Here is an 11,583-nt window from a genome sequence, read left to right as displayed (position 1 = left end):
TACTCAACAACCAATGGGTCAAAGAAGAAATCAAAAGAGAATCCAACAAATATGTGTATATGTATGCATGACTGGGACATTAAGCTGTACACCAGAAACTGACACGTGGTAACTGACTATACTTCAACAACAGAAAGAATTCAAAAAATACTTAGAGACAAATATAAATGAAAACACAGTATATCAAAACTTACAGGATACAAAAAAGATAGTACTTTAGAGGAAGTTCATATGCTTACCTCAAAAAACCAGAAAAATCCCAAACAACCTAACTTTATACTTTAAGAAACTAGAAAAAGAATAACAAATGAAGTCCAAAGTTAGTAGAAGAAAGGAAATGACAAAGATCAGAACAGAAATAAATGAAAGATTAAAAAGACAACAGAAAAGATAAACAAAGATCTGGGGTTTTGTTTTTTTTGTTTTTGTTTTTGTTTTGAGAAGATAAAATTTACAAACTAGCTAGACTCAACAAGAAAAAATGGATTCAAATAAAATCAGATGAAAAGGGGTCAGTACAGCTGATATCACAGAAATCCAAAGGATCATAAGGAAGAATAAACAATTATTCACCAACACATTGGACACCTAGAAGAAAGAAACATACAACCTACCAAGACTGGATCACGAAGAAAAAGAACATCTGAAAAGACCAATTACTAGTAAGGAGATTGAATCAGTGATCATAAACCTCCCAACAAACAAGTCTAGGATCAGAGTCCAGAGTGCTAACCATTACACCATGGAACCTCTCTTAAAAGTCTAGGATCAAAGAGCTTCACTGGTGCTTTCTACCAAGTATTCAAAATGGAATTAATACCAATCCTTCTGAAATTCTCCCAAAAAACAGAAGAGGAGGGAATACTTCCAAACTCACTTTAGAAAGCCAGTATTACCCTGATACCAGAACTACGCCAGGGCACCGGAAGAAAAGAAAATTACAGGCCAGTATCCCTAATGATGAACAGATGTATAAAATCTGCAGCAAAACATTAGCAAACTGAATTCAGTAATACATTAAAAGGATCATAGACCATGATCAATTGAGATTTAGTCCAAGGATGCAAGGATAGTTCAACATCTGCAAATCAGTCAATTTGCTACACCACAGTAACAAAATGAAGAATAAAAATCTTATGATTATCTCTTTCAATGCAGAAAAAGATCTGAAAACCAATACCCATTTATGATTAAAAAAAAAAACAAACCTCTTAACAAAATGAATACAGAGGGAACCTACCTTATCATAGTAAGGGCCACACATGACAAGCTCATAGCTATCATCATACTCAATGGTGAAAAGACGGAAACTTTTCCTCTAGGATCAGGAGAAAGACAAGAATGCTCCCCCCTTCACCACTTTTATTCAACATAGCAAGTAAGCAAGAAGAAGAAATTAAAAGCATTTAAACTGGAAAGGAAGAAGTACAACTGTCACTATTTGCAGATGACATGATATTATATAAAGAAAACCTTAAAGATGCCACCAAAAACTATTAGAACTAATAAATTCAGTAAAATTGCAGGGTATTAAAATATACAAAAAGCAGTTGCATTTCTGTACACTAATAAAAAACTACAAGAAAGAAAAACAGTTCCATTTACAGTGGCATAAAAAAATACCTTAGAATAAATTTAACCAAGGTGAAAGACCTATCCACTGGGAATTATAAGACAGTGATGAGAAAAACTGAAGAAGACACAAATAAATGGAAAGTTATTCCATGTTAATGGATTGGAAAACTGTTGTTAAAATGTCCATATTACCCAAGCAATCTACAGATTCACTGCAATCCCCATCAGAATTCCAAGGGCATTTTTCATAGAAATACAAAAAAAAATCCTAAAATTTATATGGAAACACTGCAGTCCCCAAGTAGCCAAAGCAATCTTGGGAAAGAAAAAGCTGGAACCCCAGTGTTCATAGCAGCACTATATACAATAGCCAAGACATGGAAACAACCTGAATGACCATCAACAGATGATTGAACAAAGTTGTGGTGTATTTATACAATGGAATACTACTCAGCCATAAAAAATAAAACAATGCCATTTGCTGCAACATGGATGGCCTAGAGATTGTCATTCTAAATGAAGTTAGCCAGAAAGAGAGAGAAAAATACCATATGATATCAGTCATATGTGGAATCTAAAAAAGAACATTAATAAACTCATCTGTAAGACAGAACAGACTCACAGACATAGTAAACAATTTTACAGTTATCAGGGGAAAGGGGGTAGGAAGGGATAAATTTGAGAGTTTGAGATCTGCAAGTGTTAACCACTACATATAAAAATAGATAAAAAGAAAACAAGTTTAGTCTGTATAGCACAGGGAACTATATTCAATATCTTGTAATAAACATTAATGGAAAAGAATATGAAAATGAATATATGTATGTATATGCATGACTGGAACATTGTGTTAAATACCAGAAATTGACACACTGTAAATGACTGTACTTCAATTAAAAAAAAAAGTGACTTGACAAAGACAACTATCATATGGTATCAGTTACACGTGGAATCTTAAAAACAATAAAAATTAACTTATTAACAAAACAGACTCACGGACATAGAAAACAAATTTATGGTTAAGAAAGGGGAAAGAAGAGGAGAAGGATAAATTGGGAGTTTCAGATTTGCAAATATTAACTACTATATATAAAAGATAAACAACAAGGTCCTACGGCAGAGTACAGGGAACTATATTCAATAGCTTGAAGAATAACCTATAATGAAAAAGAATATGAAAAAATATATACATATATATACACACATATATATATGTATAACCAAGTCACTATGCTGTACACCAGAAACTAACACAACATTGAAAATCAACTATACTTCAATAAAAAATTTAAAAAAAACAAAGCTAGAGGCATCATGTTCCCTGATTTCAAACTATATTAAAAGCAGTAGTAATCAAAACAGTATGCATATTGGCATAAAAACAGACACAATGGTCAATGGAACAGAATAGAGAGCCCAGAAATACATCCTTGAATAAATGGTCAATTAATTTATGATAAAGGGGCCAAGAATATACAACGCGGACAGGACAGTCTCTTCAATAAATAGTGTTAGGAACTGGATCTCTATCTAAAATCATACACAAAAATTAACTCAAAATTGGTTAAAGACTTAAATGTAAGACCTGAAACCTGTATTTGTTTTTGTTTTTTAGATTCCACATATGAGCGATCTCATATGGTATTTTTCTTTCTCTTTCTGGCTTACTTCACTTAGAATGACATTCTCTAGGAGCACATAAAACTCCTAGAAGAAAATATAGGCAGTAAGCTCCTTGACATCAGTCTTGACAGTAATTTTTACAGATTTGACACCAAAAGCAAAGGCATCAAAAGCAAAAATAAGCAGGTGTGGCTACATTAAAGTAAAAAACTCTGCAAAGGAAATGATTAACAAAATGAAAAGGCAACCTACTGAGTAACAGGAGAAATTTTTTGCAATCATGTATCTGATAAGGGTTAATATTCAAAATATAGAGGGACTAATACATCGACAAAAAAACAGTTCAAATAAAAAAAAAAGCAGAGGATCTAAACAGACATTTTTCCAAAAACAATATACAGATAGCCAACAAGCATATGAAAAGTTGCTCAGCATTACTAAGCATTAGGGAAATACGAATCAAAACCACAATGAAATACCACCTAACACTCGTTAGAATGTCTGGCACTGAAAAGAAATGGGAAGGGTGTGGAGGAAAGGGTACCCTTATGCACTGTTGGTGTGAATGTATGTTGGTATACCCACTATGGAAAACAGTATGGAGATTCCTCAAAAAATTAAAAATAGAACCACCAAAAATATATATATATATAATAGAACCACCATACAGTCAAGCAGTTCCACTTCTTGGTATTTATCTGAAGAAAATGAAAACTAACTTGAAAAGATATATGCAATTTCATGTTCATGGTGGCATTATTTACAATAGCTAGGTATGGAAACAACCTAAGTAAGCATCAATGGGTGGATGGATAAAAATCAATATGGTATATATGTATATATAGTATGTATGTATACACATACATACACACACAAATGGAATATTATTCAGCCACAAAAAATGAAATCTTGCCCTTTGCAATAACATCAATGAACCTTGAGGGTTTCATGCAAGTGACGTAAGTCAAGAAAGTAAAACACTATAATCCCACTTATATGTAAAATCTAAAAAAATAAAAACAGAAACAAAAAGTGAGCTCACAGGTTGATGGTTGCCAGAGGTAAGGGATGGGGGATAGGTGAAATTGGTGTAGGGGGTCAAGAGTGGCACAAACTTAAAATAAGTCATGGGACTGTTATGCAGATCAAGGTGATAATAGTCAATAATACTGTATTGCATATTTGAAAGTTGCTAAGAAAGTAGATCTTAAAAAGTGCTCATTGCAAAAAATGTTGTAACTATGTATGGTGATCGATTTTAACTAGACTATCTTATTTGACTATATATATAAATATGGATTCACTATGTTGTATATCTGAAATTAGTGTTATGTCAATTATACCTCAAAAAAAGTAAAATCCATAAAGGACACAAGAAACCAGATAGTTGCTCATGCTGTATCTCAGATTAAATATTTGTTTATTTAATTTCAGTTATATAAAGTACATACTCAAAAAATAGAAAGCACAATAACCCTATATGCTGCGTGGATTAGCTGCCCACTAATCCTCCAAGTACAAGAGAAGGATGGATCAATGGGATGAATGGATACAATCCATGAATACTTATGTATTTTTTTCTTCAATTACTCTGGCCTTCAAAAAAAAGAGTCTAGAGTAAAAAATTGAGTCACTTAAAGTTATTTTTAGTTTATAAACTTGAAGGAGAAAAATTCAGTGTTTAAGCTAAATGAAATACAAAGGACCATCTTATTTTCCCCAGTGCCTGCCATCTTAAGCCTTTCTAATTCTGAAAAGTCTTTCCTCATAAGCCTCTCCTGATTGATCAGTTTTTTGATATTTAATCCAGAAAATAAAGAGCTCATTGATGGTTTTTGCCTTCCTTTCTTTTAGGCAAAGGAGGAAACTTCCAAGCCAAAATCTGATGGAAAAAATGCAAATTAAAGTTCACACTATTTGGTAAGTTGGGTGTTTGTTGTAAATGAAGACAAGCGTACCTTCTACCAGCCTATGTGTTACAGGTGAGAGAAACTAAGTCCACTTCTTGAAATTTCATGTTCTTTAGATACTATTGGCATGAAATGGACTTTGCAAAATCTATAGAGTAATTCTCTGAAAAGCAATAAATGGAGTAATAGTGCTACTGGAATGTTTAAAAACATTAATCTTATAATTAAGAGCTTTTTAAAATATTAGGCCAGGCTCTTAAAGAAAATGACCATCTAAGTCTAGTTGACTCTTTGAAACCCAAATGCTCATGGCTGTAGGTTACTGTGGCAAAGCAAAATGAGTAGGTTGTATCTTACAGTGAAATGGCCTTATGACAGTGCTATTACCCAAAACACAAGCACATGGTAGGGTAGGGAGAAGCATCCCCCTAGGGTCTGATGGTAATTACAGGGTTTTGAGAATGTGGCAAAGGAAAAGATTGACAACTGTTGTTCATCTTAGTTTTGGGATGTAAAGCACTGTTTGATTCTGCATAATGGTGACTGCAGAGCTGTTAGGGATGAGGGAATCTCTGAGATCTTTGAGAAATGGGCCCTTATCAGCCTCAGAGAGAAGAGGTATCATTCTCAGCCATAGAAGCTTACAACCACTTCCTGCCAAAAATCTAAAAGAAATCGAAATGTAGGTTAAATTGGATTAGGCGCTCTCACCATGGTCCTCTTTTATTTCCTATAAAGAGGGATGTATACTGATTAGCATTGCTCCAAAGATTTTTCCCAAAATTATAAAAAAAAATTCTATTAATTATCTACTCGCTTATCTATTTATAGGAAATTATCCCTTGTCTTTTATACAAAAGATTTTGCTAAATGTTACATTTATTATGCCTGCAACAAGAAAATTATATATCAAATGGTTCACTGGATTTTCTTCTTTGAATTTTTCAAGGTATCTGCATAAAAAATCTTCAGCTGGTAGATGGTGACTTTTGAAGAACAAAAGGCTTTGACAACAGAAAATTTTTCTAGGTGGCTTCTAGACAGTGGCCTTTGCTGAGTCTTTTGACATCCTAAACACTGTTCATTATTCTTTTCTTGGAAAGAAACTGAATTTGTCTGGTTCACCTGTGTTACTGTTCTGAGTATTGATAAACTTTGCATTTTTTAAAATTGCCTTCAGTTGGGAAAGAAAGGAACTTTATATTTCTAAGAGATAAATTTGATAGTTTCTTAAAGCAACACACACCAAAGGAAAAATCTTTGCAAACTTTTGCACATTCTACACACAGTGCCTGTAAATCTCATTAGTATTTTCAGTTCGCACTTTGTTGTTGTTATTGTTGTTAGCATTTGGAAAACAATGCTTTACATGTTCTTCAATGTTCTGAGTTCTCATTACCCCTTTCCTCTTGGGCTTTTGAACTATATAGATGTTTCTTTGGGTTAGTGTTTATGAGTCAAACATAAAATATTGTACATGGGGCACATATCTCCTCTTGAGCTGCTAAAAACAGATAACCTGGACAGACAAGGAAGCACCCCAACCCTTTTCAGGCTGAACTCTTCTTTGCCAGAGGTTAAGGCTTCAGCACCTTCCCAGCTAGCACAGACCTACTGAGACTTGACTCAAGACAGAGGAGCAAAATGCAGACTCTGTGTCACCACGTAGCAAGTTCCAAGAATAACAACATCTAATTTTTAGAATACATATATGAGGCTTGAATGCTGCTAGTTGATTCCATTAAGCTGTGTTTTCCATCCTCTCTCTCTAAAACCTGAGCAGCAGTTTTCTTAGAGCCATTGCCACATTAGTCTTTGCACTGTACAGCATCTAGCTTAATGGGAGTTGGCTTTACCAAGTACAAGAACAGACTTACGCTTTAAAAAAAAACCCAAGTTTAAAAATCTGCTTCCCACCCCACCCTACAGCAATTTAAGAACTAGGTTTTGATATCCTACAACTTTGAATGGTTTCTCATCTTTCTCAATGGTTTATGAACATAGCACTGATATCATTGATGAAATTAACTATTGATCAAAATCCCATCTTTATTTCCTGATAGTGAATGCAGGAAAAGTTACCGGGTACACATTATAAAATTGATTTGGAATTTCTTGTTTCAGAGAGCAAAGCCTTCCTTAGCATCTGTTTAAAGTTTTTATTTATTAGGACTTAGCTGACTTCACTAAAAATAAGTAATATCACCAATACTGTCTAAGGGGGATGGCAAACAAAAATAACACTGCTTATAATGGGCATCAAATTTCACTACTCTCTAAAAATTCTCTTTAAAAATCATGCATATACCTATGGGATTTCAAACTTCATCCATGTCAAATGCTATGTCTCCGTCCCATCAAAGATGCAGGCATTATTATTACAGATCTGGGAAATATAAGGCAGCGTTATAGTGAGTCAATAGACCTTTTCAAGGCACTAACAAGAAAATAAACACACTCCCTGAGGGATTTTATGTCTCTAATTCTTCCATTGAGTGGGTACAAAGTTGTTAAAAAAAAAGAAGTGAAACTTTTCATGTTGACAGGTATGTCTGCAAGGAGATGGCTGCAGTGTTAATTTCCATGCATATATACAAGTATTTTTAAATGACATACCAAAATCCAGAGATTTAAGAAATGCCCATAAAAGTAAACATTTATTTAAGGAACTCTAAATGTGCCTTTCTGTTTATTAGAAGTATCTTCAGGCTTGGGTGTTGGCTAGTAATTGATGATGACATGAATAAGCTACAGGCTCTAAATCGGTCCTTTTTTACCCATCTAATTTGAAGGAAATAATTGCAAACATCTGCTTAGAGGGAAATAACAATTTTTATTACCAAAAAAGGGTTTTGCACATTGTTGTGGCAATATGTCTATTTAGAAAATGGACTTCTCTGAAAATAAATGAAAATAGATTCCTCAGGTGACCAAAACTGAAAAACCACTATTTCCATGTTTCATTAATCAAGATACAAGATGCAATTAAAGAAGAATATTTTACATTAAAATCTTGGCTTTGTATGTTTTTCAGAAGGAAAATACGCAGGGGTGGAAATTACCAATGATTTCTGTTTTTTTTTTTAATTTCTCAAACAATTAAGCATGCATACTTATGAAAATCAAACTGTAAACACATTTGTGTCCAGAAAAGTCACTCTATTCCACAGTGTATTAGACCAACACACTGACATTTTTCAAATCATACTCCTTTATCTTAAATTTTGTAATATATTTTTAAAAACTCATAAAAGACTTCAATTCCAAGACAATGCACTGTCTTCAGTTAGGCTAACAAAAGCAAGTATTTTCAGTTTCACAATACATTATCATTTACTAGAAACTCCAGTGACTTACTGGCAATAAGTGCCAGTAACAAGTTATTTGAGGATTGTAAACTAGGCCAAATAAGGAACAGGGAGAGGAAGCATCACCTACCTAAGGAGCAATAGCACTCAGATTCAACTTCAAATGAAAGGTTTCTTCTCTAGACCTGAATGCACTCTGCTTTTTCAGAAGAGACACTATCATTCAGGGTCCCTGAGGAAACAGATGGCACACTCCAATTAGCATTACCAGAGGAGGGTTCTACAAAAGTTGTTTGTTTTTAAACAAAAGCGAGGGCAGGATATATGGAAACCACAAGTACAGCCAGGACTAGTTAAAAGCCAGGCTGCCTCTTCACCCCTCCCTCACCATGAAGGGATGAGAGGGCAAAGGTTACCAGAACGCAGAGATGGAGAAAGCTGTGCAGGGGAACCCGGGGGAACGAACATCCCCACCTACTCTCTCCCCTACCCAAGGCTCTAATGTGCCCTCCTGGGAGATGGACCAAAAGCCAGAGGACCAGGAAGCCTGATGATGTGGCCCTACAGCAGGTCAGCTCCTGGGATGCAGCAAGGAAGGGAAAGTAGAAGGCAGATCCGGGGCATTCTGGCTCAGTCACTGCTCCAGAGGTTCACGGGTCAGGAGTCCCCACTGTTTGAAGTCTTCAGAGGAGACTTGAGAGACAGAACAGCTAATGAATGACAAACACATGGGGACTGGGGCATGGGGAGCAGGGCTTTGGAGACCACAGGGCTTGAGTATAAAATACAGAATGAAAAAAATAAGGTACTTTACTTCTCCATAGTAAGGAACCCACCACTTGAGTCTACATTTTGGGACAACACCTGTAATGAGACACGTGGTGGCAATGACCAATTGATGAAAAATTCAACAGCCAGTCTTCATAGGAAGGGTTAATGAATAAGCAGTTGAAGGAAAAAGAAGTATCTTCAGTAGGTGCCAAAATAACCACCTCTAGTTTGAAAATATTCACATTCAACCAAATTTTGAAGATTACACATCACAGGAACCAGCAAGAAACGAATTGTTACAACAGTTCAAGCTTTTCATTTTGTAGCCACACTCTGATTTTATCAAAATTCTTATCCATCCAACGTATGTTTTCCTCAATGGTTTCGATTGTTTGTTGGACACAACGGAGCTGAGACCCATTTTCCTTCAAAGAGCTGAAGAATTCTTTTACCTTGAGGAAAAAGTGGATTTTTTAAAATTGTGTTTTATTAAGTTGCGTTAATGTAAGTTTAGGTTAGTTAAAAGAAAACTGAAGCCAGAATTCCAGCATCTGTCAGAATTCTACACAGAAGGCAGGGCCAGGTGTCTGGATACAATTATCTACATAAACTTAAGCTCCATGAAATGAGCTCATGCCTCATGATGTCAAGTTTTGTCTTTTTTCTCTGCAGCTTTTTTATTTATTCACTGTTGCCAGATTCTAGAAGACTTAACTGTTTATCATTTTATAATTAAGTCATAATCAAGTGTATCTATTTAATGTGTATCTTGTTATATACGTACAGATGCAAACTTAACTTTTTTAAACATATCTGAAAAAGCAAAATGTGCAGAGTATCTTCCTTGCCAAGCAAAACAATTTCAGCCGCGTAAGTGCAGTCTTTCTCCATGGGCCTGGCCTTGTATTTTATTATAGAAACACTGCAGGGAGTGGGGTTCTTAACAAGTTATGGTGGTAATACCCCAAACCGTGCCAAACTTTTTTTACCCTAATCCACAATTCATGTATTGTTCCCACAAGATAAAATCCACACAAAGTTCCCTGTGGTTTTAAAGAGATAAGAAACACTTGGCTATGTCCTCAAAAATATCTTTGCTGTTGTTTTGCTGCAGGGTATTTTAAACCCCTTTAAGCTCACATGAGGAACAGGTTGGCTTTGCAACAGCACTGACCATTGTGCAACTCTGTTTCACCTTCAAGGGTTCTTAAACTTTTCCCATAAATTTTCACAGCATTAATCCATCAATTTTTGATTTCGTAGACAGGAAGCAAGTCTAGGCCAAGGTGTATTATTTATTCAGCATGGATTCCAGACAGTAATTCCTTAAAAATCCATGTCATAATATAAGTTTGGGAATAAGAGGAGAGTAAGAATGAGCTTTTGAAAGATCAAATTCCAATTTTAAATGACTCCGGGGTTGTTTTAAAATTAAATCTCAGTAGGACCATTCAGTGAGCAAAAGGCATGCCCTCCTGCTATAGCAACTTAGAGAACACCCCACTCGGCTGTCCTACCTTAAATTGTACCTCAGCCTACTGTTTTTGTTCTCTCAGAGCTTAAGATTAATTGATAGTCAATTTAAAAAATCACTGTGGGCACTCCAGTCAGACCACATCAATAATTTCACTAATTTGTCAAATTAATTAACCAATCCTGAAGGAGCCCCTCACTAAAACACAGACCTACAAGAGCTGTAACAAAGCCAACTTTTAACTCTTGCTCTCAGGCTTTTCCTAACTCAAAATGACCACTCCCACCTTCATCCATCTTGGGAAATGTGGCATCTCAACTGAGTAGGAGTTTGATTCAAACCTGCTTCCTTGACAACATTTTCTGTGCAATAAGCAGCCTGATACAGGTTTACCTTACTAGTTTGTTTGCCCTAGAGTAAATGATTTCACTTCTCTGGGACTCAGATTCCTCATCTGTAACACTGCAGAGCACTGGTTAGGATGTAGCTTTGTGATGTGGGTAAAGCCCACTTGAGGCTGTGAGTCAGGCAAGCACCCTACCCTCACGGAGCTTACAGTGTACTGGGGAGACAGGCAGTCAACTAGGATGACACTAACGCCACTGCTCTGGAGAAAATAAACCGGAGCTATGCCAGTAACTGGGGCAGGGGGGCCTGCTTTAGACAGAGTGCTCTGGGGAGGCAGCATTTGAGCTGGGACCTCTAAAGAATAAAATAAGCCTTTCCAGTCCAAAGTTGGTGAATAGGCAAGCCAGACGAAGAAATAAGTGCAGAGGCTTAGAGCCAGGACAAACACCCAGTGGCCCGGGAGCAGGAGGAGGCTGCGTGGCTGGAGCGGGCGAGAGAGTGCACACAGGAGCGCATGAGAACTGGCTGGACAGGTGAGCAGGGGCCAGGTGATCTCAGCCTCCTGCACAGGGGA

General features: G+C 36.0%; 2 protein-coding genes across 13 annotated transcripts in view; one reads left to right on the top strand and one right to left on the bottom strand.

The window, feature by feature from the left end:
- CAST (calpastatin) overlaps positions 1-11,583 on the top strand; it is a 111,259-nt gene that overhangs the window by 98,589 nt on the left and 1,087 nt on the right. For 9 of the 10 annotated variants that reach the window (XM_072958387.1, XM_015246720.3, XM_015246719.3 and 6 more), the window contains 2 exons: positions 5,053-5,118; positions 6,058-6,282. In XM_072958387.1, the coding sequence (XP_072814488.1) occupies positions 5,053-5,103 (51 nt within the window). In that variant the 3' untranslated portion in view covers positions 5,104-5,118; positions 6,058-6,282. Of the gene's footprint in view, positions 1-5,052; positions 5,119-6,057; positions 6,283-11,583 lie in introns of those variants that run through there. The other variant, XM_072958384.1, reaches the window with a different exon arrangement.
- ERAP1 (endoplasmic reticulum aminopeptidase 1) overlaps positions 7,922-11,583 on the bottom strand; it is a 32,247-nt gene continuing 28,585 nt past the window's right edge. For all 3 annotated transcript variants that reach the window (XM_072958383.1, XM_015246713.3, XM_015246711.3), the window contains one exon: positions 7,922-9,639. In XM_072958383.1, the coding sequence (XP_072814484.1) occupies positions 9,484-9,639 (156 nt within the window). In that variant the 3' untranslated portion in view covers positions 7,922-9,483. The remainder of the gene's footprint in view (positions 9,640-11,583) is intronic.

This window comes from Vicugna pacos, chromosome 3, assembly GCF_048564905.1.
Source record: "Vicugna pacos chromosome 3, VicPac4, whole genome shotgun sequence".
Taxonomy (NCBI): domain Eukaryota; kingdom Metazoa; phylum Chordata; class Mammalia; order Artiodactyla; family Camelidae; genus Vicugna; species Vicugna pacos.
This window is presented reverse-complemented; position numbering and strand designations above follow the sequence as displayed.